General features: G+C 39.7%; 1 protein-coding gene across 3 annotated transcripts; it reads right to left on the bottom strand.

Annotated features, from left to right (window-relative positions):
- Positions 1-145: 145 nt before the first annotated feature.
- ACTR3B (actin related protein 3B) lies at positions 146-27101 on the bottom strand. Of its 3 annotated transcripts, XM_072925308.1 has the most exons (13): positions 26932-27070; positions 23797-23883; positions 19455-19510; positions 17528-17652; positions 16492-16602; positions 16028-16123; positions 15766-15873; positions 14331-14474; positions 13550-13723; positions 10995-11087; positions 2128-2253; positions 1652-1735; positions 146-1086 (listed from the first exon to the last, which is right to left on the bottom strand). In XM_072925308.1, the coding sequence occupies exons 4-13, from the start codon at positions 17597-17599 to the stop codon at positions 991-993; spliced, it is 1104 nt and encodes a 367-aa protein (XP_072781409.1). In that variant the 5' UTR covers positions 17600-17652; positions 19455-19510; positions 23797-23883; positions 26932-27070; the 3' UTR covers positions 146-990. The 3 variants fall into 3 exon arrangements, with proteins under 3 accessions (XP_072781409.1, XP_072781410.1, XP_030120115.1); XM_072925309.1 differs by lacking the exon at positions 23797-23883 and having other exon boundaries at positions 146-1082; positions 26932-27101; XM_030264255.4 differs by lacking the exon at positions 23797-23883 and having other exon boundaries at positions 26932-27099.
- Between the last annotated feature and the right edge of the window lie 821 nt (positions 27102-27922).

Genomic DNA, 27922 nt, shown 5'->3' with positions numbered 1-27922 from the left:
TGCACTAAACAAGAGTCTGGACCAGAAATCTCCAGGGGTTCCTCTATACTCAGTGTATGTGATCCCACTCAGACTGACACACAAATGCAAAGCCAACCCCACGAGATGAAGTGGGGGAGTAAATCAGGACTACCACAAACATTCATAAAGATGTTAACAGCTTTTATTTCACTGGTGCAAGGCCCAAGTGTCATCCACCACTCACCAACAGCAAAACAAAACATCATCTCCTAAAAAACAGCTTCAGAAAATTCAAAACAAAGGAACAGTGGCTATAATAAACTTCATACAATACTGTAAATCACTTTGCATCATCCAAACATGAACAGTTCAATTTCTATCATACATGGCTTATTTTTTCCCCAAAAAATATACCAGCACTACTCCAATACATGCCTCACACCTGGAAATGCGTAACGCCATTCCATGACATTGACAGCTGTTCATGCTTAGAACTAGTCATCAACTCACCCTAGCAATATCATAAAATACAAAATGATATGAAAACCTACATTTACAAAGTACTGTCCCAATCCTGCAATCTATTCCATTTGGGTAGGTACCTGTATCTCTTCCAACTCCCCTAAAGGCAATGTGGTATTTAGTGCTCCATTGCTAAAGGTTTGATTGCAAACTCAGGGCACAAGTGGGAAAGGTTTAGATCTTTCCACAAGCAGTAAAACACTGCCTTATCCTTCTAGATTCAGTTTCAGTAGTATTTGCACAACCTCCTAAACTGAGACTTACCTATTTTCAATTACCTCACATTTAGGAAGAAAGAAGGAAAGGCTCTGAGTGGCCAGCAGAGAAATGGCTTGTACTGAAATGACTTGGGGCTGAAAGCTGTGCTTTAGTGCACAATAGTGATCCAAATGCCTCAGAGTTAACCACATCTTGCTTCAGTATTTACAGTCTCTGCTGCCTTCCTCTGCACTGCATGAGCTTCCTCGCCAGCACAATACCAGAGATCTTATTTCCATTGGATGAACATTATGACATGACTCCAAAAACGGGATTATGACGACAAATACTAGGGCCATACTCTTCATAGTCCTTCTTGGTGTGACATACTTGGAAAAACTCTGGCTATAAAAATATAAAACAAATCCCCCCCAAAAGCATAAGAACATAAGTAAAAAATCCCAACAAATAAATAACATCTTGGCATTTCTGCAGACTGCAGCTTTTACGACATTCTATTATATTTTGAAATATAATACAATGAGATCAACTAATCAAGAGAAGTTTGTCTGGTCATAAGACTGCTTTTAAGCACAGCAGTAAGAAATCCCACTTGGAAGACAGCAATTGCTCCCATTTTCCTGTACTTGCTTCTCTTTTGCATTTAAGACCATCGATTTGGATTATATATTGCAGATGTCCTAACTAATCTCTAGTGCTGATTTAAAGAATAAAGGCACTATATTGGAACTATCATATCAAAACTACTTCAGAATTATGTCAACTCATTATATCCTTACTTCCATTGGCCCTGTACAAATTTTACTGAGCTAAAACTTGGGTAAGGATTCCAGAATTTGACACAGTTTAGGCTATCACAACGAAAAAGTTTAGAATTTAGTACTCAGATCAAATACACCGAGAATTCAACATGCAATAAAAATTAAGAATAACTCTGATGAAGACTTACTGTTGAAGCCAGCATGGAACCTCCAAACCAAACTGCGTAACGCTGCATGTGATGTGTTATCACTTGAACTTCCACTGGTTTGGGCTAAGGAAAACAGTTCATATTTAGCTGGTTTTCAAACTTAACATGGTCAGAACCAGGCACCTTCAACCCTCCATTCACCTCACTTATTACTCAGATATGCTCCCCCTAGGAGACAAAGTCATGAAACTCTTCATGATAATTATGATGAAGGACACAAAGTTAAACCCTCTTGGCCTACTGCTCACACATCTCCTAGAATGAAAACCAGAACTGCTCACAGTAATTTTAAGATTCCGGTAAAGATGACTTATACTGCAAGGCTACCAGTGCTTTTAACAACATGTAAACATATCCTACTGACTTTACAGCCCATTTTCACTAGTGAGGTGAGAAATTTCAACTTGATTTCTGTCATTAGTCATGTAATAAATGCACTTGAAACACACACTCACTTTTATCCGACCACCACTGAGCTCCTCACTGAGCCGCAGTCTCGCATCCACCACTCTCTTCAAATCCCTTTGCAGTCGTCGTCCAAAGTCCCTGAACATCGTGGATCCTCCTGAGAGAACCACGTTCTGGGCAGAAATTAAACACACATTCTGTAAATCCATCTTCAAGCAAGTTTCCCAACAGCCAACACTGCAAAGGTGACTATTTGAATTTCAACATGATTAGGAAGCTGACAAGGCAGGTAGAACACTTTCAGCACCCCCCAAATCACAGGAAGTTCATGGCTCCCCTACTTTTCTCCTTTAAATACATTTACGTAGAATGGGTTATTACAAAGGAGGATTCCATTAAAACCATGAGCTAGTACTCTTCATACACAAAGCAGTAGAAATAAGATACTACATCAAGAAGTTTCTCTAGGGATGTTCACAGCAAGCATTTTAGCCCTGACACTAAATAAGGCTCAAGTCTCATCATACTACATAGCTACAAAAGCTACAAAATTATCTAGAAACACAATTTTCTTTTTATAATTTCCATAGTTCCTCAAAAAGGCAACACACCTTCACAGAGAACTGCAGCACAGAGGAAGGTATGATGCCTCTTCCCTTGCTAGTCTGGTATTACTCAGTTTTCAGAGCAGAACCAACTGCCTCTCAGCCTGGACTTGTACTTGGATTCTAAACAGATATTTTAGAATTTCCCATTCCTAATTCTGATAACGTTGCAGCATCCCAGACTAACACAGAGGTAATTTCAAAGGGGGGGATTCAAAACAGGACCCCTAGAACATAACATCGGTGGCAGCAAAAATGTAATTCATGATCAGAAAAAAGAACTCAACGTGACAAAACAGCACATGTGCCTTTGCACAGTGCTAAAACCACTCACATGCCTTTGGCACATGCCCACGAGGAACTTGGATCAGGAGTTCATTGTGCACAGGTCCAAGGATTATCTCTCAGGAACATATTTTGACATTGCAGGCCAAGACTGTGCACATAATGAAAGAATCCCTGACCCACTGTTTTCAGCCTGCACATGGACCTGAAGACTCAAAGACATGCATAATAAGTGTTCACACTTGCAGGGTGCAGAAATGCTTGGATTTTAAGCCACAGATAACAAGGGAAATCTTGTTTTTACCTTGTAATGCAAGAAGAAAGCTGTTTGTTTTTCATGAGAAAAAAAATCCCTGTACATCATAAAAACCATTACAGTAGGAAAAACTCATTTCTTCACAGCTTCAGATTATCTACAGTATAAAAGAATGCATAACAAGGCAGGTGTGCTTTCAAGAAAAGAAGCACAAGTCCCAGTATCATTACTGAAACATTTCCAAAAGGAAAAGAAGAGGACAGAAAAGAGGAAAGGAGCCAGAAATCACAGCTGATTTTAAAGTTAAAGCAGGAGAGAGGATTCCCCCTACTCTCCCCATACACAAGAACATCTCTTCCCCTACATCAAAGTGGTCATGCACTCCACTTGGGAAAAGGAAATTGCTAATGGGCAAAAAAAGACAACAACCAACCTGAGTGATGAAACAGCAATTAAAAAGATGTCATCAGAAAATATTACCTGGACATAATGAAGTTGGCAAAGAAAGCAAAAGCAATAATTCTTTTCAAAGCAAATTAAACTTCAAGCATACTCCATAAAGTGGACAATGCTCCTACTAAAAATAGATTCCAGAATAAACTCAATAATAATATTTTGAATACATCCAAGACCAATTCATGTAACTACAGAGTCAGCAGCATCATTGGGAGGATCTTTCCATCATTCCAGGGTTAGAGGCCAAGAAGTTACATCTTCTTCAAATTATGATTATTCAAGTACTTCGACACACCAAAATCAGTTCAACAATAACACTGCCCAAGGAGAACAGAAGCACCAAGGTACAAATGTTGAAAAGATGAGTCACCTCATCATCACATATCTGGAACAGGCAGGCTAAGCAGAATTCTGGATAGAAGTAACTGGGTGACACCAACTGCATTTAGAAGATGTTTAATTATACGGTACAGTTCTCCTGCTCCTTGCACTATTGTCAGTACCAGACCAAATCCATGCTCTTTAGTAGAAGACTTGTCAGACAGCCTTCAGCAAGTTCTCAGCTCAGCAAGTCAGGTCAGAAGCCAGATAATCCCCACTTACAATGAAAGCAGAATCCATATCCATTCCAAACCCCTCAAACACCACACTCACTTACAAAGGACACAATAAAGCTGAGAAAAGATGGTCAGATTAAAAAAAAACAAACCCCAAAAAACAACCAAGGGGGCATCACACACGTCCCTCCACCCTGACCTCTTAAGTATCTTCTCTAGAATAAATCTGAGTAATTCCATTAACTACTTAAAAACCATAAAATAAAGCATGCTAAATACGTCTGTGGAGAAAGCTTACTAGTGATGTTTGGGTTTTGAGCCTGTCAGAGAATCCTCTGGCCTCCCAGAGAAAGACATCAAAGAAGTTAGGCTTTAAGTATCTGTTTCCAGCTGATTCCTTTAAAGAAGACTTCTTCTGATCTTACTCTGCTCAAACACACTTCAGCTGGTTTAACAGCTCCAAGCAGCCCACGTGTTTCTCAAGCTAACACCAATTATCATACCTGCTGATGGAAAGAACCTCCAGCTAGTTTTTACTTTTATAGGTAACTGGCTGAACATTTAAGTTGTTTTGAAAGAACTGTTCCCTTAGCAGAGAGGGATAAAGCCCTCCCACACACCTGAAAAAGTTAACCACAACAAGCAAATAAATGGAAGTAGGCTATTTCTGGAAGGAGACCAGGGAGTGGACACCAATCACAGAATCATTCAGGGTGGAAAAGACCTCTAAGATCATCAAGATCACTTAAGAGTGCTGACAAGAAATTTCTCCCTTCTCATCTGTAACTTTTGCTTCTCTTATGAGCCCTGTGGTTCTGAGTTTCTCCTTGTACCATTTCTGGTATTATGCCTATAAAATGTAACACTGCAGAGATATGAAATCACCCAACAAAGCAACCCAGCTCCTGCCACAGAAATCTCTGACTAAATCAAGCTCACATAAAAATTCCAAAGAGTGAAATTAGCTCCTGAAGAACTCAGCACTACCAAACACAAGGTGCTGAACTGGTTTGTGCACCTTCACACTGCACTGTGGTGTGAGCACACTCTCAGCTGGACACATCAGACTTTGCAGCACCAAACTGAAAAGCATCCACGCTTTTCTGGCAAGTAAGAACAACACGTCCCATTTTCCCTTTTTTTCCAGCTGACAGCCTAAATTAAAGTTAACATGACGTGACCAGACCACCAGAGACATGTAATGAGATCAATATATGACTGTTAATAAAAATTATTATGGGTAAAACCAGGAAGGTTCATAAGCTGAAGCCAAGTACTTCATTAGCAAGTGAATCAATTAAGCTACATGTCTCTGTTAATTTGGTTAAAACAGAGCACTATTTGCCAGCACAGTATGGAAAGTATAAGGATAAATATTGTTTCATACCAAACAATAAATATAGCACAAAGAAGTAAATTTATTGTGAGAAACACTGTTTTTAAAATACATTTACTTCTAATAATAAAGAAACAATTTATTTTTCCTTAAAATCATGATTTGAATGTTCATTTCACATTTCAAGTCACAACAAGAGATTTCAGCATGACTTATGGTGGTGCCATTCTGCATAAAAATGCCTCATACATAAAGGAACCAGAAAATCCTGCAGATGCACTGAGCTATTGCTAAACCAACTAGCAGGAATAATCTTACTAATTTATTTACAGCTGTGATAGGAATAAGCAGGGCTTCTCCTCAGTCCTCGTGTGCTACAGTGACAGAGTAAATCTCTTGGGGTTTCCATTAAAATACCACAGGAATACTGCAGTATTCAGCAGGAATGCTGTTCCTTTCCCAGGTCCTGCCATGGTGCCAGCAGATGCCATGGCCTGGCAGCCTTTCCACCCTTCCCTCACCCCAGAGCCTCCCCACTCTGCCCTGGGTCAGTATCAGGAATTCCTGTGGTGCTGGAGCACAGATCAGCAAAGCCAGTCCTGCAGTGCCATCTACCCTCCATGCTGTGCAGCACCAGGTGTTTCTATTCACCACCAGCTGAAGTCAGAAGTGCAGCCAGGGGGTTTTTACCACCCTGTCAGCCCCTGCACACAGATCCTTTCCAGTGTTCGAGCACGGGCTCTTGTGAGTTTAACTTGCTCAGTGAACACTGACACAACAAGCACAGCCCAAGTCTTAAATGTAGCAACGAGCTTGACTTTACTATTTCACTAAGTTTTCATTTTGAGAGAGACTAATCTGAGTCCACAACAGCTGCACACCCAGCTAAGAAGTCACCTTCTCTTAGGAAAAGAGCCCATTTGTCAAAATCTTCTCTCCATGCACCTCTGTTTCCACAGAAAACCTGGATAATTCATCTCCAATAAAACACCACATTTACCAATATCCTACAGTCCCCCACCTCACGTAGAATTTTCAGCTTGAGAAATTGGCTTAAAAGTTTGAGGTCAAGGATGTTGTAATTTCATTCAGCATGATCTCAATCATGAATGCTTAAGCATGCTTGGCTAGGACCTTTCAGAGATATTTCTGACAGAATTTACCTGGCCTCAGATGCAATTGATTTTGTATTATTTCTTTCAGGTATTTGTGCTAAATAAAGCAGAGAAAAGTGGAAAAAATCAATTGCTGGGACAGTCAGTGACCCTACACTTTATTCTTTGTACTGGGAGAAGACATGGACCTCAGAATTGTCAATATTGTTCTCATTTAACTCTGGAAGTACCTGGAGAGACTCTGGATAAGGAAAAAGAAAGATCAAGTAGAACATGGAATAGAAGTGATCATTTCTGAACCTGCTACTAACAAAAAAGACTGTTTCTTAGGACAGCAAGCAGTTTTTTAAACTTTTCAAAGCCCTTTGTCCACCTATTAGTAGTTATTATAACTACACTCAGGAGTGTTAGTTTTGACACTTAGTGTTTTTTGACGCTAAGTGCCAAAAACTCATGTCCTAACTGACAAATGTTAGGACGAGTTTCAGAGCACTTTCATGTTGAAAAGAGACTTTTAAATACCAACTAGTGCTGAAAACATTCCACACCAGCATCTGCTGTGGCTGTACCACAGGAGCAGATGTTCATCACTGATCCAAGCTGGGTGTGCAGTAGTTATACAGAGTTTACTGGTGTGCTCACAGGAACCTGAAAGCTGGGGAAGTCTCATTTATGTGCAGACCACTGCCCCCATCATGGTACTGCACTCTCCCTGTAATTTCTCTCAATTTCTGAGATAACAGTTATACTATGTATTCATATAATTATGAGGTAAGTGCAATGAAAGGTTGTGGAACAGTATTTTAATAAAAAACGAAGCTAAGAAATTCTCAAAAAAAATAGAACTAGATGAGCTATACACCTTCTTCCTAGAGAACTCTAAGGGTGATGGAATGTCTCATCAAGCCCCACAAATGCAGATTTTTAGCTGCATGCAGGATAGGTCATTTTTCAGAGGAATTCAACACACAGGAATGATCAACATAGCCAGGATGCCAAATTGTTTCATCCATATGGTAAGATCCAAAAATTATCTCCTCTGTCATTTCTCATTTCATTTGAGCGCTCATTTTAAATTTCATTTTGCTTTCTGAAGCACTAGGTTTGCAAAAAAAGCAATTAAATAATAAACCCACCAAAACCACCTCATTTCTTCAAATTTCAATGCATGTCCCCTGGTTTCAAACCCATACATATCTTTTCCTCTTTTAGCAGAGAGCAATTCATCCCAAGCAATCCAGAACTCTCAACTCTGTGTCAGAGAATACAAATCAGTTTTTCCAAGCAATCACATTAAGATGTAATGATGGGAATTAGAGAGTGCATTGCTAGCAATCATTATACAATTAAAAAAGGCTTCATCATGAGTGAAAGGATGTTTGTGCTTGGTATTGAACTGCTGCAGGTTATGGGATCCGGTGGAGGCACAGAGAAGCTGACTTCAGTTGTGGGGTGGATTTCCAGGGATGCATCTCCCCCACTCCAGGCCCCAGTGGGATCTGAGGAATGCTCATTAGGCCTCAGCCCTGACAAACTAAGGACTCACTGGACTAAGCCCTTCTTGAGCTTAACAGAAACACAGTCTGTTCCCAGTACTAACAGGAGTTAAGTGAGCACCTGTCTTTTAGCAAACAGCCTTGGAAACTTTCCTCTTGCCCAAATAACAACTCAAGTGAAATAGTATTTCTGTTATTGAACTTTCAAAGAAACTTACCAACTCAAACTGTGGCCAGGACGGGAAAGTACTGTGATTAAAGCCCACTCTCTACTGGTGCTGTAAAGAGCTGTCCAAAGTGGAATTCTTTCATGCTCTCAATTCCCAGAAAATAAGGGGCTGATGTGTATGTCTCAAACACCAATAACTGAATGGCTGTGGAGCCAAGGGCTGTTGGTAACAGCAGACAAGACTTGCTGGTAATAACCAGGGACTATTGGTATTAACACACTGTAAGAAGAACAGGATTTGGCTGGAAAAGAGTGGCCAGGCACACGTAGGGCATTTGTCCATGAGAACAAACCACTACACAGTACAAGGAATGAGTGGAGGAAGCTGGCATGGACTACAGGGTGGGATTGCTACCACCAAAAGCCCCCAAAGCCCTTCAACCTACTTCCAGAAAGGCCTGATAGAACAGACTGCACATGTTAACTAATTTACATGGAAAGCAAGAAACCTGTATTTGGGGCAGAGAAACCTCTCCATAAAAAGGTACCCCAAGCCCAGGGGGTGCCCCCAAGACCCTGGATATGGCATTGGCCAGACTGATGCAGCTGGATCAACACTGAAACCAGGACTGGTGCTCCCTTTTTCTCTCTTTCTTTCTTTAATTAATCTCTCCCTCTTTAATTCCTCTCTTCCCTTTCACCCTACCCCCTTACCCAAAACCTACTGCTGTGTGCTTAGATAGTAGGTCAGGGACTAACAGACCAATTTCCATGCCAAATGTGTAATTTATTAATAAAACTTTCAGACTCTCTGACTTTTGTAATTTCTTTTGACCAATGAGCATTTACAAATCTTAGATGCTTTCTTCCCTTTAGGCTGGGTTGTCACAGATCTGGCTAAAGAAGTCTTATCAAGGTTCTACTGGTCCAAATATCAACACGAGGTAAGATAACTGGCCTTGTGAGAGAGATGTTGATCAGATTAGGAAACAGGGATACTGGCAATAAAACTCAGAAATACCACAGGAAATCAAAAGATGGGTTGTGGAACAATGATTCAAAGGCTACATAGCACATAAAACCTGCAATAAGGGTACTGTTAGGTATTTTCTGCAGGAACACTGAGGAAGAATCCAAACACATTTGATGGAAACTCAGCTCCAAAGCACAGGCCCTTGGCTGGCCTGCACTCAGCACCATGGGCAAGTGGAACTGATAAACCTCAGAGAGAAAGTATGAGTGGAGTATTTTTGCATCCATAACTGTTTTAAACAATGAGAACAAGAGATGCTCATCCCTTTTAAGTGCCCTTGCTTAAAGAAGATAGCAACTATTACCATTAATAACTGCTGACATCTCTCAGTACATTCCATAGGTAATTGTGAAACATTATTTTAATTAAGCAAGTATAATGAAAAACAGAAAAAGAAAAAACAAAGTCTCAATCAGTGGCAAGCTAAGGGAAAGTTATTTGTCTACTGATTACGATGAGGCAGAAGTAACTTAACCTCAAATTTTAAACACCACTTTCTAATCAGTACCAAACCCTACCCTACCAAGCAAAGAATCTTTTGCTCTGAGGAAGCTTTGGTCTTTCAGATAAAAAGCAGACACCCCTAAGCACAACCTCACACTAAGGGGCTCTTAAGCCCTGCTGCTACCTAAGCTTGAAGTCTTTAAAGGCATCTACTGCAGAACTGACATATTAATCTGTTAAACAGTTCAACTTCCCCTTTTATCCTGCCCCACAGATCTGCTCTGGAGTGCTACATCTCATTCTAGATTATAGAGAGTGTTTACCAGGCAAGGAGAAAAGACTGTAAAATTTTAATAGTTACAAATATATCCTGAGACATGACTTAGTTGGAACTTAATGCTCATTCTACCAGGTGAGGAACACTACCACCTTTAGCACACAAATCTCTGTGTGCTATAGATTTATGCTGTTATTTCCAAAATTGTATTGCTCCTGCACAAGCAGAAAAAAGGAAACCATGGGATGTGGGATGTGCTGCCAATACAGACAAAGCTTGCCACGGACTATGCATGTCAGTACCTTACTTTTCACTCCTTAAACAATCAGGAACTGAAAATACTCTCTGGACTACACCCTGGGTTTAAGCTGGCCTAATTGTTCTCACCTTAAATATTTTCAGTTTTCATGTACTTTTTAAGTGATGCAGAACTGACTAAACTGCAGACAAAGGGCAGGTACAAGACAAGACTATGGAAAAAAAATATTGGAAACCACTACTTAATAAAGCAGGGGAAGGAGAGTAGTGAGAGGGGTAAGACGACAGCATAACCCTTAAAATGGATAAAACCAAAAGTCCTTCATGCACATTACATGTCAGATTCACATTACAAATTACAAATGTCAGATACAAATAACATCCCTCTGCCACAGCTCCCCAGGGACAATACTTACCTATGTATTGAGCCTTTACAAAAACTTTTCTTTCAAAACTAAAAAGCAGCAAATATCTAGTGGCATTCAGAAGTGGCACTTTGTTTAATTTCTATCCAAAGTTCACATTCCTCATCGTGGAGGAAGTGGTAGCCATGCACATGCTCCTGATCATGATGCTGTATTTAAGCCTGAAATAAATGACATGAAGCTTACAGGAGAAAGGCCATACCTTGTATAACGGCCGCCGGACATCAATGGGACAGTTCTGTATGACCTCATCAACTACATCCGAAATGGATTCCATGAAATCAGGGTTAGCAAACTGAAATGAAACACAACAGGCATTAGGTTTTTCCTCCAAAGAACAGAGAAATAAAAAAAGACATAAATAAGACTGTGGAGAGACTTTATAATAGGGGACGAGTGGGAGTTTCAAGTCTTGCTCACCATTTATTCTACATTAAACACTTCTCTGCAAGGGAAATGAGAATTTCTTTTTTTCCTGCCAAGAAACTCAGATTCTCTTCCTTGGTCAGAAATTCACTGTTTACAATTTATGCACTATGCATGTTTATTGCCTGCAAGATGAGTTTGATTTTTCCTGCAATATTAAACACACTGTTACCACTCACTGTGGTCCTGCCTTTCCTTTCAAGTGAAACTAAAAACACCAGCTGCAAATCAGAATGTTTCCCTGCAAAAAGATCTTAATACTACTAAAATACTTCAGTTAAATTTCCACCAAAAATTCAAGATTTTTTTTTCCCAAGCCCAGTAAGTATCTAACATTCAAAAAAGTATAATTAGTCTAAGGTTTTAAGTGAAAGCCCCCATCAGTGCAAACATGAACACAGTGCTAATGTAAATTTCTGCATTTGCAAAATTAGAGAGTTAAGAGTCGCTAATGCTAGAAAACAATTTAGTGGAAATTTTCCACTTAAAACTTAACATCAGCTTTAAAGAAAATAACTGATAATAGCCCATGTCTTTTTCCTTTCCAAAGGTAAACTCTAAAAAAAATTAAATTAATTACTGATACATCATAATATATTATTCTAGATATAAGCTTTTGTGTAGAAGTACATGGGATTTAAACTCAAAACAAGATGTGGTATCTACATGGATGAACAAATAACAACAGCGAAGTTTAACAAGTGTACACTAAGCTGATAGAAAATTAGCAAAGGAAGTTGGCTTGGAGCTCAGGAGCCCTAAGAATGATGGGAGCACTTCCCAAGAATTCAAACTAACTTCCACAGTAAGAATTAATCATGCAAGAAGCAAAAAAATGAAGCCACATAAACCAAAAGAGAAGCTGCTTCACACCAAGTTTTCATCTGAATAAACTAGAGCCTGAAAACTCCTGAGCTCGCCATAAAGATATTGATAAAACAGCAGGTAAAAAGGAATGAGTAGAAATGAGAGGCAGGGTATTACATCATCCCAGAATAGGGACAACAGAACTGAATGTAAAATTGCAGTCTGACAGCCAATATGATATGGTTGGAGAACAGCAAATAAAATCTATAATTTAAAAAGTAGAGAAATAATCTGGATAGCCACAAACCCCAAGACCTAACTTCAGGAGTATTAAAGACTTCAGAAAAAATTTTGTAAACTGAAAATAGGAAAATATTACAAGACAACTTTACCAAAGGCAGCTTTTACCTAGCTAAGCTGCTACACTTTCAAGTCAGGAGCTAATGAAACACAACAAGAAATTCTCTTTGGATGCAGTACACATCATCTATTATGTTTTTCTTGTCTAGGAAGTCAGTTCAACTTTGGGTGGTTTTTTTCAATACAGAGTCAAGAAACTACCAAGAAATGAAAAAAATGGAAATTGGTTCTTTATCCCATTCCCAAGAGTCTTTTTAGAGACTATGGAAAGAGAAACTCTTGAAATTATGTCTGATATGGGATTCAGTGCTTCTCAGTTAAATCACATTGGTAAACAGCAGGGAAGAAAAAATACTTAGTCCAGAGATTTAATACTGGCAGAAGATCAGATGGCTACAAACTGACCACAGAAGATTAAAGCTGGAATTCAGACAAAAGGTGGTAGAGAGAAGCTTTTTAATATTCTTCCAAGGAGGATGGTAGAAAAAGGGAAACTTCACCAATGTTGATGTGGATTTTAATAAGTTTTTAATAAGTAGTACAGACTATGGGTGCCTGAATAAATTCAGCTAAATGTGCAGGAATGGAGAGACCTGTATTAAAACATGACTCCTTCCTCTCAACAATATCCTGAAACTCATTCAAACTGAACTATCACAAATCAGAGAGATGAGGTACAGTAATCTTTCCCAGAATTATACATACTACTTGTGACCACACCAAGAGAGATTTCAATAGTCTTCCTTCAAGGATAAATTTATCATCCATGCCTTACAAACTGACTCAGTATCAGAAGTCTGCACCCAATATTTAGAATATCATCAAGGCCATGCTTGGTAGCGCCCAAAGGGATTGGCAGCATACAAAGTATAAAGGCAGACTTGTTTAAAATGCTGCTGATAGAGGAAAATGCTATACAAAAACTGTGAAATGAAACAATTAGTTCTCAAGTTCCGATTGAAACAGGAACAGAACAGAATGTTTAGAACAGAAGATGTTTTAAACATTAGACTGGACATGACAAAAACAGTTTTCTGCTGTGCTGACGTTACCTGTGAGTGCACCTGGCTCCTGTTCAGGGGACTCATTGGCCCCTCGCTGCCACGGGATGGCGCCCAGGCACCGGGAATGGCACAGCTCAGCACAGCTATTCCCTGCCCTTACCTCGGGATGGAAGAAGATTTCTGGTCCGAGGAACCTCTCGTAACCAACATCTATAACAAACTTGGTTTTGTTGATGGCGTTGATGCCCGTGTATTGTTTGATCCACCTGCGAGAGTCCCCGTCGTATTTGGCAAATTCCTTCACTATGTCAGGGCAAATGTAACAGTACTTCTCCTGTTGAGAAACACCAGGCATTAAAAACAGCTGAAATCATTAGTACATCAGTGAATTGAAGGGCAACACAATCAGAAAAGAAAAATGCATACATTTTTACAGATGAAGATGTTCAAGGGACTTTCCCACCCAAATCACTACTGAAGCCTCAGCCCCACAAGGCACGAGGCCCATTTGCTTCCAAAGGGCTGCACACGCTGACTGAGCTACATTTGCCTCTCTCAAAATGAAAACATCCCCAACACCAGGTCTGTGACAATAAAGAATTTCAAGGGCAAGCTTTTACTGCAAGAGCAGGCATACACAATCACCCTACTTTTTCTTTTTTTTTTTTAAGTTCTATTACAAAGCAAATTTTAAATAACTCCAAAGTTGAAATGCTGATTTAATCTGAAGAACATACTCACTCCAAACAGTCTAGCATGAATATTTTCTTCCTCTTTCTCCTTCCCCCATACCTGATTGGATAAACCACCAGAAGCTGGTGTAATTGTAACACACTACCTACATCTGCATTTTTAAGAGAGCCACTGGCAACTTGCTAGAGCCAAAACATCAGCTCACAGAGATTTACTATGTATTTATTAAGAGATAAAAGAGGATGTACCTTTATGGCTTTTGCTGTCTCCAGAGATTGTTCAGGAGGAATTCCTACCTCCCTTTCCCTTAGAAGCTGTTGAATAAAGTAAGTAATATCTCTACCTGCAATAGGAATATGTTTGATGCAACTTCCAATTACATAGCCTTCTGCCTATGGAGGAGAGAAAAAGACATATTTATGAGGAAAATATATTGTGTATCAATAATTAACATTCATTTTGATAATACTCTGATTTTCTATTAAAAGTAAAATCTTGAAACTGTAAAATCACTCTAAAAATGTGCACCCCACTGCAAGGTGGCTATCACTTTTATTTAAAGACCTTGATTACCACATATAAACAGATATTGACTAACAGATACACAAGTGATAAAGATATCAGTCAGATCTGTACATATTAGTCAGATCTGATGGCTCCTTTATGACATCATCAGAAAAGCAACGTAATATAAATAAACTACCTGTGTTCTGTTTGAGAGTGAAAAATTAATAGAAGAAAGTATAAATTTAAAAGTCTCAGACAAGAAAAATCACATAGGAATAGAAAACGGAAACAGAAGTAGGATCTTACAATAAGCACAACAAAACCAAGAAATCTACTTGCTGATTTTTTTAGGATGCATTTACTGAAAACACTGACTGATATTGCTGAGCCACTATTTCTTCACTTGCTTTGTTTTAAACTTTTCAGAGTTTCATGCAGTAAATGCAGTTTGTTATCAGCACTGCCCATAAGACAAAACACTGAGAAGATCAAGATAACACCACAATGCAAGATGAAGTTAAAGGGAATCGAATTTTCATTTCTAATATACCTGATCATTCAAGGACACACTATGGTTCAAAAATACACAAAATTACATCAATGGATGTCAGCATGCACAGATAACTCTGTATTTTTAACATCCTCACATAACTGAACTGATGAGATTAATCATGTATAAGAACAGGTACTTTACAAATTTGTAGTTGTTTCCACATAAGCAGAGTAGAAACAATAAAATACAATAAATCATTTAAAAAGCACACATTACCAGATATATTAGAGTCAGAATGCAGGGTGTCAAAAAAATTACGACATTTCTTTTCAGATACTTTTAGCATGCGAGACATAAACCCATAATAATCATAATCACCCATATATAACCCATAAACCCATGATAATCATTGATATTTAAGAAAACTGAGGCATCACAGTAACAGAAGGTAAGTTTTTACATAGAAATAGCCTTTTAAAAGCTGGATTGATGGTACTGTGACATTCCTGTGGGCTTCCAGCTAAATTAATACATAATGGAATACATATTTTTGCAAGGAAAGAAGTCCCAGCCAATACTAAAAATTTTAAAATGAGGCTTCATTTGGCACATCTTATTTAAATTTACAGTAAACAAACCCTGTCCAAAGCAGTGCTGATTTCAAAGTGCATCCTGCTCCTTACCACGGGGATCACGTGTGTCACTCCGTCACCACTGTCGATGACAATCCCAGTCAGAGTCCGCTCCCCAACCTGCCGTGACGTCCAGGAGGCAGCTAAGGCCAACACTGCCTACAGCACACAGAGTTTATGTTTAGAACCAGGCAGAGTGCTCTAATTTATACCCTCAAAAAGTACCGTTTCAAACATTTTACACAGGTTCCTACAAAAGACCAAAACACTGCAGTTGTTTTCTACTTTAGAAGAATGCATTCACTTTGTTCACCTGCACAGCAATGTAAAGTCCTGGGATGTTAAAGGATTCAAACATGATTTCTGCAAGGTATTCTCTGTTTTCTGGTGTGTTCAGTGGAGGCTCTGTCTGCAAAAACAAAGAGTTTTGAAAAAGCACCTCAATAGGATCCTGCCTTGATTAGTTTGGTACCAAAGTTTTGGTAATCAAACTTTTAAAATCCTCAGTGCGCTCAAAAAATTTCAAACAGAATTTAAACAGTGTTTGAAGATTTTCAAAAGAAGTAGCTGACCTGCAGTAGCCTGCATCACAAAATTAACAGAATATAGTTATAATGCAGCTTTAAAGATTAGCTTTCTCCTCCCAACCCAAACCCTGTCATTGCTAGAGAAATAAGATATACAGAGAAAAATCCTCCAGCAGAGCTACTTGTGCTTGGAATGGTATTTGGTTTTCCTCTTACAAAACTATTTCCTTACCAGGCCTCATTAACTCACCATTAAAAAATAGTGATCCTCAGGTTCAGCTCTAAGGTACTTAAAAATTACTTGCTCCATGAACCTCTCCATGAGGTCCCAGTCTTCAACAATTCCATGTCGGATAGGCCACTGCAACAGCAAAACTTGTCAGCACTGGATCATGCAAGGACAAAGAAAGGCAGCAACAGGAACAGTCTGACACCTCAAATCATCAAACCCATCCTGACTTCAATTCAGAGGCACAATTCAAAGTTACCTCCTGCTCCTAGGTACTTCCAAGCCCAATTCTACCTTGCAGGACTAGCAGCCAGAATCCAGACTCTATTCCTTGTTAAGTCTGTTGCAGAACTGTGTTTTAATCTCTTTTTGTATAAATTTTATCACTTAAAAAGTTGGGAATCGTACTTGGCTTCAATATGCCTTTCCATATTATAAAAAGAAATAAAGACCATATAGGCTATATATTTTTCACCTAAAATTTCTGGCAGGGTTGGTGTTTACATTTTGTTCAATGTTAAGAACACAGCTGACATTTAAGTAACACAGAAGGATATATAAAATATGATTTTTTTCCACATAGTTCATAAGCCAGTAACGCTTTTTAAGTACAAGAAGTCCTTTACTAGGGTATGGAAAATATGATTCACAGAAAAGCTGCATTGAAGACAGCCTTTCACAAAACAATTGTGACTTTCCCTGAAGCAAAAGTATCCAACACATTTCCCAGTTTGTATGCCATGTCAAAAGGGCACACTTTTAGCAAGAATTTAAATATTCAGTGTATATGACTATTTTAATAGCTCAGAATTTTGAAAACTGAACAGCTGCACTGTATCAATGAATATTTACACAAACACTAACCACACAAGACAGCACCAGTAAAACAGATATCTAAAAAAGGGTAAAGCCATGAACCAAATAATCAGTTTTTTAAAAGCAATAAAAATACTTTACAAAAAATGCAAACATGTTTTGAATATCCAGAAGTCCTAGAACATTTTATCATACAAATCTGAGACATGGGAAAGGCTGTCAAAGTCTCCTGAATGCTCACCTTTGTAGCATAGGTAGGTTTATCTATGGCTTCATCTCCTATGAAAAAGTCCAAATCATCAACACCTTTCATTACCCTCCTCTGAGCCTGGTCCCCCACTTTGGCTGACTCTCGGATTGCAATACCTTAAAATAAACCCAAAAAATAAATCAAAACAAAATGAAAACAGCTAAATGCCAAGTGATGTTTGTTTACTTAAAGATTCTTTTCCACAAATAAAAATTGGGATATAAAAAGTAGCAATTATATAAGTGATCTATTGACAAGCCAATAGAGCCGAGTTCATTCTCAATGCATCCTGCAGGATTCTGGTCACCCATCTCTCATTATTTGTACATAGTAATTCACAGAAAATACTGAAAATGCATTTTGTTACAGATTACAGCAGTCACTAAACCTGTACAAGTGCAGCATTCTAGTAAGCAACATGATTTTCTGAGTCCCAACTCTAGAATAAAGAGGAAGAGCACAGGAGAAGAGGAAAATAAACTGTGTATTCAAAAATAAGTCTTCGAGTCATTATCCTGGTTGGTGAGAAAGAAGAAAGAAGGAGGGGAGAAATCAATTTTCAGGGCTACAGAGAAATCTCTGGAGACACTTATGTTTCCCATTAGCAGCCTTCAACTATCACTAAAATTATTAGATGATGACTGCTGTAGGCAAGAATATGAGACAGCAAAAATCAAATCTGGGGCAAGCTAAAAATAAAAAGGGAATGAAGTACTGCTAAAATGTAACCTTGTTTATATAGTTTTCTTTTAATAGGTCATAATCAGGGTCTAAATAACATATAGCAGAAACTGCAGAGTAGGCAGCCATCGTCCACAAACACACCAAATATTACTAGCACCAAAAAATTACTCATAGGCAAACAATTCTTTTGGAAAAACATCTACCCACCAACAGGTTTATAGTTGTATAAAACAGGATTTATAGCAAATTCACAGGAAATCCCTGCCATCCCACTTCTTTAACATAAGACATTTAAATCTTTAACAGTGGTTTAGGTTTCAAATTTTACAATACTTAAAACAGAGAGACTGTAAGCAGTAGGCAGCTACACCTGGTGAAGAACATGTGTCCTCTTCTTTGGCCATCAATTACCTTTATAATTTCCTCATCTTTATACTTTCTCCCATGGGTAGCTACAAGGTAGTCTAGATGCATTAATAAGCAGTTAATTGGAAAAGCTTACAAAAAGTAAAAAGCAGTGTTTAATGTAAGTGGAGGTAACAGATGCCATTATAGATGTAAATACATAGTACTACTATATATATATATATACACAGCATTTCAGAAAAACTATTAAGATGTCAATTAAAATCAAGAACACCAGAAAAGTATAACATTTTAAACAAGTTTAACACACAAAAAAATTAAAGAGTAAATCTGCTCAACAAAAGCATGTTAAATGTGCAAGAACATTTTAATTGGTAAACACACACCCAAAAGGAACATTTTCTAATAGGAACAACTTTTTTGAATATTAAACTGTCTACAGTCCCAGACAATGTAAATAAGGCAGACACCACCTGCACTTTAGTACTTAATTTGATTGGGAGCCTTCCCCCAGATTATCCAGGCTGTAACCATGGTGGCAGGTAGACAGGAGGTAAATTGCATTCTGTCTACTCAAGAGTCCTAGCCAAAAAATAATGGAGATAAAAAGGAAATTGGACTGGAGTTCTCTTCATCTTTGTCATAGCAACCAAGAGCTGGTTTAATGAGCAACAGTCCCAGCTAACTGCAGACAAGGAGCTCTGTTTAGCTGCGCTCCAGTCAAAGATGCTAACACGTGAGTATCACTTCCCAGATGGACACGGGACTACCAGGGCTGAGTTGGGAGTTGGAAGAACATTTAATCCTCAAAGTGCTCAGTGACAGCAGTGTATGTTACAATTTGGAGGGACAAAAGAAATCAACTCACATGATGGGATAATGAACTGAGGTTCTGTATTTCCTGCATAGCCAAGCTTTGTATACCTAGGGAAATTAAAAAAAAAAAATCATCAGGTCATTAGATGCACTTAAGATTCAAAAACATGAAGAAAAAATACTTTAAATCCACTCCACTTCTTAAAGCGAAGGTGAAACATGCATCACACGCCACATCCACATTTTCTGGGTTATGCTTTCAAGTATCATGCTGCTGAAAAGAAAACTCGAAGTGGTAAATACTTTAGGTGTTAATTTATTTTTCAGACTACTTCAGCTTATAAATTTTGCTAGTGTTATTCAGAACTACCAAGTCTGAAAACTCAACTCTTGCTTCTTCCATCTTGTTGACCTGCTATGACAAAGGACAAGCAGGTCACATTGCACTCTTTGGAAAAAAATAGGGCAATGCAGATTTTACCCTTTAATTACCATGACCAAAGAGAGCCCTAGACTTTACATATTTGTTTAATATCCTCAAGTACAGGAAAAAAAAAAATAATACAGTGTCACAAGTATAAACCACAGGAGAGAACTCTTGTGACAATCCTGATACAATTCCCTTTCAGGCCTTGAACAAACCACTCACTTTGTCACAGGTATATTATCTGTGTGTGATAAAAGATCAGTACAACACCAAAGCAAGCCTGCACTGATGAAATGCTTTAAAAATGGGCAGCAGATGGTACAAAGCATTGATATTTCTTTCAATATACATATAAGATCTATTTTAACAATTAAAGGCTTGAGAGGGAAAAAGAAGGGGGAAGAAAAAAAAATAAAGAAGTTTTCACATAAAACTTAAGAATTTCTACAGCTGTTAGTGACAGCAAGCTACTCCAGGTATTTAGCAACTAGAAATAATTAACATCCCAGACTATGAAAAATTCCTAGCTGTACTGCCTAGGGGAAAAAAAAATAAAAACCCCACAATGACAACAAAACCCATGTCAGAAACAGTGTTAAAAGAAAAACCAACCCAACTAAATTGATTGAGTGCTTGCAGAGACTGATGTCATTCTTGAATATTGCCATTAGCTTGAAACACAAGTACAGCAGCAGCAGGATTTGAGGGAATTGGCATTGTTCACATCATTTTTACACAAAAAACCTAAAGCCATGATATTATTAAATTAGACCAATCCCAGTCTAGGTCCTAAAGTGAATTTAAAGTCTTTGTCTGCATCCTGCTCTCAATATTTGCAAATAATACTATGCCATGGCCAAAGCAGAGGTTTGTATCTTCATTAGCAGCTTGAAAAGTAGGTTCCTCTTTACAGACTACTTGGTATAAAAATACTCATTAAGTATCAGAGTTTTCTTAGATAAAGGAATTAATCTAAATTGAATTATCAATGACCTTGGACTTAAATATTTATATTTCAACTTCTCTTCAAAGCTGTAGCTTCAATAGACTTCAAACAATAGTTAAAAAGCCATTCCCCCCAAGGCTAAAAAGACAAGGACTGTGTTTTGCAGGCAAGGGTTTGTTGGGTTTTTAATCATCATTATACAGACATATGCTTTCAGTCAAATCCAAATTGTTTATGCACACTTGCTGTGGCTCTCAGAAAAACATAATCAGGATGTTAAATTAGACTGACTGTAAAGAAGGACATTGCTAGTAAAAATTCTTTTTATGATTATTATTGCATAGATTCTTCACATTTTAGAATGAGGCCTACCCTAGGGAATATTGGTAAAACATAACAAGCTACAACAGGAGTTCCTCTGGGATTTAAGACTAGTACAGGCCACTTCCTCTTATTTTTCTCTCTGAAATGAATCATGACCAAATGAACATAATGAAAAGCAAGGAAATAATTTATTTTTGTTTAAAGGAATCAGCTTCAAGACTTAGAAATGACAATTAGGCAGAAATATAATGAAAAAAAGCCTTTCAAGCCTCAGTGACAAAAACCAAAGACAATATCTACATACAATACATGTAAATACATATATATACTTTTCATGAAATTTTTATATATCTGTGTGCATGAATAAATTAAAATGTTCCTGCAGTCTAACCAGAACTCATTTCTTAAACTAAAGTCTGGCCAAGAGGTGAGTTCAGTTTGCCATCATTTCCCCCTCAACACACATGCTAAACTCACACCCACTCACAGCATTAAAAAAAGAAAACACTCTCTAAAAGTCAATTGGGGCTACCAGTCTGCAAGAGCTTTCCTCTCTAGACTGGATCAGATCCCCCCAAACAGGGTAATTTGTAAAGTTACCAAACCCCTACAGCTCAGTATTTTACAGATTCATTTTTAGCCTGGCTTAATTCTCCTCCTGAAAAAACTACCAAATAAGTTTATTTCTCAGTATAATGAAAAAAATCTCTTCAAAGAATTAATCTCACAGAAGGTAACATATGGAAAGATTTCTATTGCATGCCATTAATCCATGGAAGACTAATGCTAAAACTAAGAGAATAACTAAATTCTCAGTTCAATGGTGAAGCAAATAAGCAGAAAAACAAAATCTGTTAAAAAAAAATCTACTTAAGATCAAACAAGAGACAGACTGGAACAGGCAGCCACATTTCAAGTGTTTTTGACAAAACCAAATGGAAGGGAAACTCAAATTTCTCCCAAGACCACTCAGGAAGAAAAGGAAAATAAATTATGGAGTTGTGCACTCTTTTCTACCCAGGAGCCTCAGACATGGCAGACTTGGTCCCAGATCTCTGTTGTGCCCAGCAGGACCCAAACTCATTCCACCTCTCAAGGGTACCTTAAAGTGTTTGGGTGACCCATTTCCAGCACCTCCTACAGAAACTATTCCCTTTCCTACACAATATTTAAATATTCACTGACTGGAAAGGTTCTGGACTTTAACAGTTATAGAGGGTACCTGGTCTCCAGTCCCTTCTCAATGAATATTTAAGCATGTAAAACAGTTTTCTTTCTCCTGGGTTACAGCCTAGCAGACTAATGGTAATGCAACATCTTGTGATCTGTAAAATTACAGAGACAGCTGTAGCGGAATGTGTAGATAATCAGTATTCCAACTTAATTTCATTAAAAGCAGCAATTTGTTGCCAGTGAGATAGGAACCTACTGGAAACAGGCCAAAATATAGGATACTGCACTAAAAATTAGCAGAAAACTGATCCAATAGACTAAGCTATTTAATGCAATGGGATTTGGAGGACTACTCATTTTTTTTAAATCTCTAGAAATTAAATGTTTTTGAAACAAGAAATTTCTAAAAATAGTGTGGTCTCTTCCATACTGTTCTGACCAGGTGATGAGTACATTTACAAATGAGTTTCACAAACCTCTGCATCCTAACCCTGTTCTCTTCTGAAGTCCCACCAAAATGGAAAAACTTACATCAAGAATGGACTCTGAAGATACACAAATGGACTGCACTTGGAAGCAGATGCTGCACCCTTAACCACTTTAGAGAGAAGAGATATGTTTAGGAAAATTCTTCCCAAAGCATGAGAACAAATCACAAAGTCAAGCAGCTGCTTTATCTAAAAACACAAGACATAAAATTTTTCTCTGTACAAGTATGCAAAAAAGCAAAGCTTAAATGTGACCATTTTACCATTGATCACTCTCAATTGCTTTTTTGGTCCACATCTTTAAAACAATGTGTTACATTCACATAAAAAAACTCTGAAAAGATAAATATGACCTGATTAAAAATAGCAGAATGCTTTGAAAAGTCCTGTAAACAAACAAATAGCCTCTGTAAATAGAACACTTTCCCTGACAGCTAAGAGGCTGAATTACCAGGCTACTGCTGCCAGAACACCTGTGATGCCAGGCTGCCATAGCAGACCCTATTATCATTATTACAAGAATGTCTGAGGAACTTGCAACACGAGTTCTTCATGAAGATTTGGAAAAGCACTTTTGAAATCAAGGGATGAGAATTAAGAAGACATGAAGGAGAAAATATCAAACAGGAAAAAAAAAAATCTATTTTGTCTGCACAATTTACCCAAGAGCACCAGCAGCCACTATAAGAATAAAGAGTACAGTAAAGCCACTGGGTTTCTTGAGAAAGCCTAGCACTTTGCAGGACTGAAGCCTGTGATTATAAACAACAGTTAATTAACTCAAGCTCCCTTAGACCCAGAACAGCAATTACAATAATACCTGTTCACAAGTCTCACATGTGAAAAGCAGAGGTAATACCTGGCTAAAGCAATTCACTAGGCATCAGAAATATGGTAAGAGAGGGGAAACATAGCATGTTCTAAGGCTCCAGCTATCTTTATTAGCAACATCATCAACATACACTTTACACTTCAAGTTTTAAGACCCAGCCCAGCTCACTTGTCCCAGAAATCAAGTATTTAATTCTAAACTCACCTGTAAGACTTTACCAAAGTACTTTTTCTTTACTAAAAAGTAATGGCTTCAATAAAATACACCCAAATCAGAAGCACTCCTCAGCATCTGCAAATGCATTGAAGAGAGGTATTTTAAGATACCTTTGTTTTGCTCACCCACCTACTACTGTTCTGATGTCCCACAGCTAAATGCCAATTAATAAAACTAGTTATGAAGTCTAAAGCTATTTAAAACAGCAACATAAAAAGCCCTGGTAGTCCTAAGAAACTAAAAATAGCATGCCCTTCTCTACAAAAAGAGTGACAGCAATGTGTAAACTGATCACGAGGAGAATCTCATGCAGAGAAAATCAAGATGTAGTGCATCAAAATGGCACTATGTCAAATCATTTGCAAATACTAATGGAAAAGAGTATAGCAAATTATTAACTATTTCTGCAAGATTTGTGAATAAAGAGTGAACAGTTTATGGCAAAGGAAATTCAAAATTTACATCCAACAGACTAAAGGAACATTATCCTGTCCTGCTATAAAAATATGTTTCTCACTGAAGGTCTGTAACTATTTTTATACACCTGTTCTTACTTTTTTGTGAGGAATTGTGGCATTTACAGACTGAGGCATGTGGCTGCAAATTACAGTATATTAAGCAAGCCTCCTTATGCACAAAACAACAACAAAACCATTATTTTAACAAACTTCTTAAAACCCCTTACATGGAAAAAAAGATGGATTAGTGGCTGGACAGAACACCTCATTCAGTACCAGAGATTTAAGTAGAAAAGTGTGTTTTACATACACAATGTCTCACAGTGCATGTCTGCATATACCTTTCCCTTTCTGCTATGCTCTTCCCAATTTTTGATCTGAAAGCCCTTTCATGAATAATTTGAATGAATTGTTTGAAGCTTGTAATCCAAAATAGATTCATTCTAACAATAAGAAGGTTTTCAGCCCACACAGAGGAAAATTCCAGAGACTGCGTATCAATGAGTCAAGCTACTTCTTCTGGCTGCTTTTGTTCAGACTCGTTCCATCCTGAATTCTGCAAGATAACATACTTCACATTCAGTAGTCTCTTTGCTGAAAAGTCTTCCATTTTTGAGTGCCCTACAACATAGTCAAGCACAAGTCCTACCAGCAGAGATACCATGTTGTCTCCTGTGAATCAAGATCACTTGGAGGCATTGAAAAACAAATGTGCATCACTTAGGGACTGTCCAAACCCTTTCTGAAACAAAACAATATACATGTCCCTCCCCTACAAAATCCATCAGCTTTACCCATGCAAACAGCAAACAGATTTTAGAAATTCTACTTCAATTTTTATTTCTTTGAAAGGGCACAATAAGCAATGTCCTATCCTTATTTATTTTGTGTAACTGTTGGCCAGCAACATCTACTGCTAGTATAACACTGGAATTACTCCACAAACTGAAAGCCAAGAGGGTCTCCTGCAAAAGGCAGCTTTGGCATTTAAGGCATTTTCTGGGTTTTAAAGTTTCTACTATACCCTTTTTAAAGGATCCACTTAGACTTCACATTTCTCTCTAAACTATCCAGTAGTAATCCTGTGGTATCAACAGATCTGTGGAGAACAGATACTTACAGTATCTTCAGCAAATATATAGAAGAAACCCGGGAAACTACCAGGAGGTATCTAAAGAGCAAGCAGAATTAGACACAAGGTAGAACCTGGTCTCTATTCTACTTCTGAAGTACCCAGCTGTGAACTCCAGTTTTCCCTGCTGAGGGAACAGAGCTGGTTACTGGTAAGCTAAAGTATAAGCAGAAACAGGCAAAGATTTTTAAAACTTTCATGACAGTTTAATATAGACATATTTCAAAATGTGACACACTTCTTCAGGAGAAGGCAATGTGGCACAAGACTGGAAAGTGCTTAGGGATTGGGGTTTCTTGATTTGGAGTAGTTTGGGGCTTGGTTTTTTAAAGATTGTTCAGTTCAGGAAATTTTAAAATAACCTTCCCAACAGTAAAGAAATTAAAATAGTGTTGCAAATTCCTTGCAGAGGAAAGGCTATATTAATGCAATCAGTGAGGGCGAGTCTGACAAGTAAAGCTACTGCATGAATAGTTACTCATGGACCGGTGCTTCACTTCCTCTCCTCAGAGCTGTCTGTAACTGTTGGGCCAAAGGAAAGGTATTAATTAGCAGAAGCACACCACAGATTCAGTATTACAGCTGAATTACAGCTCCCTCTGACACCTCCCCGCTAAGGCACAGCAGGACTGGATGCTGAATATCCATTCAGGTCTTCTCTAACACAGAGAGGTAGGACAGACCCGCTCCTGAAACGCCTCCCAAGCACATCCTCTGCAATTCCTGCCCTCAAAGACTTGAGTTACTAAACTCGTGGTTTGGTTAAGTACGGAAAAAAAAATCTCACACTGATCCGAGAAAGGTGAAGTGATGACCCAATGAGCGCATCGTTAGAGCAAGGCAGCGCGCTCCCACCTCAGCCGAAAATGCTAAAATTGCGGACGGCTGGTTTCAAACGGGGAGAGGAGGCAGGAGCCCGCAGCGAGAGCGGCCCGGAGCTGTGCAGGGGAGCAGTGCAGGGGAGCAGTGCAGGGGAGCGGTGCAGGGGAGCCGTGCAGGGGAGCCGTGCAGGGGGAGCAGTGCAGGGGAGCGGCGCTTGCCGGGCTCGGTGTCCAGCACCGCACCGACAGGGCTGCCCCCGGCTCGGGCACCTCCGTGAGCCTTCCCAGGTACCGCCTCTGGACCGCTGTCGGTGCGGGCTCCTGCCTCCTCTCCCCTTCTGAAACCAGCCGTCCCCAATTTTAGCACTTGCATCATGCAGTACTTCACAGCCAGAGGACACAAACGAAAACGCGTCCCGAGAGGCGAAGAGGGCACCCAGAAACACGCACGGCGGGGACGCGGCAGGGCTGCCCCGCTCCGCGCTCCGGAGCGATGCAAGGGCAGCAAAGACACAGGGAGGACGAGAGCGATGAGCACCGGCGCGCTGAAGGCCGGAGGGGAGAGAAACCCTCAGCAAGCCGAGAGGCCACCGGGACACTCGGCAGGAGCGCTCGCCGGCAGCAGGAGGCGGCGGAGGGGCGCGGCGCGGAGACACCCCCCCCCCGTCCTCAGCACGGGGACCGGCAGCCGGTCGCCCCTGCCCGCACTCACCCGGTGCCGCCGTCGATCACGCAGGGCGGCAGGCAGCTCGCCATGCTGCGGGGCCGGCAGTGCGGGCCCTACGCCACCATCCGGGCGGCCGCCGGCTCCCCCGGCGCGGGCTCCACGCGGGCGGGCCCGCAGCGGCCGCCGCCAGCGCCGCCCCCCGCGCCTGCGCCGCCGCCCGCGGCCGCGCCGCCATGGCGGGTCACGGCCCGGCCCTGAGGGGGAACGGTGCGGGGCTGTGTCTGCGGCGTGCTCGGGGCTTGGTGATGGGCTCGGCACTGCCGAGTCAGTATGATTGGGAAAGAGCTTGGAGGTCCTCGAGTCCCGCCTAGCACGCAGAGCGGCCGGAGCACGTCCAGTCTTTTCTAAAGCACCTGCCTGGGTTGGTGGAGTCACCCTCCAAGTTGAACTCCCGTTTCCCAAAATGGACATCTCTGTATTATGAACCCTGTGCTCAGCACAAATCCCAACCAGCCACTAGATACTGTGAAGAAAATAACCCCAGCTAAAGCCAACACGTTCCACTCGTTATTCCACACCACTGACATCATGCACAGCTCCCACACTCTCCTGCTTGTGAGAACATTCTTTCACCCATGTCAAACAGGGCCCCAGCTGCATGGCCTGACATGATGTATTGCATCAGCTTAAAATCTTCTTAAGTTAGATATTGAAAAATTTTAGGTTGGATATTAGGCAGAGGTTCTTCACCCAATGAGTGGTTGGGTGCTGGAACAGGGTCCCCAGGAAAGTGGTCACAGCGCTTCAGAGCTCAAGAAATGTTTGGGAAATGTGGTGTGCCACATGGTGTGGCTCTCGGGGATGTCCTGTACAGGTACAGGAGTTGGACTTGATGATTCTTGTGGGTCCCTTCCAACTCAGGATATTCTGTAATTCTTCCAAGCCACATAGTATGGCAAAGGCTGTAACACACATTGCAGGGGGAATAAAAGGCTCACCACCCCCCAGCAAGTGCTGCAGATGCTGCTGCCCCTCA

The sequence above is a fragment of the Taeniopygia guttata genome, chromosome 2, assembly GCF_048771995.1.
Source record: "Taeniopygia guttata chromosome 2, bTaeGut7.mat, whole genome shotgun sequence".
Classification (NCBI taxonomy): Eukaryota; Metazoa; Chordata; class Aves; order Passeriformes; family Estrildidae; genus Taeniopygia; species Taeniopygia guttata.
This window is presented reverse-complemented; position numbering and strand designations above follow the sequence as displayed.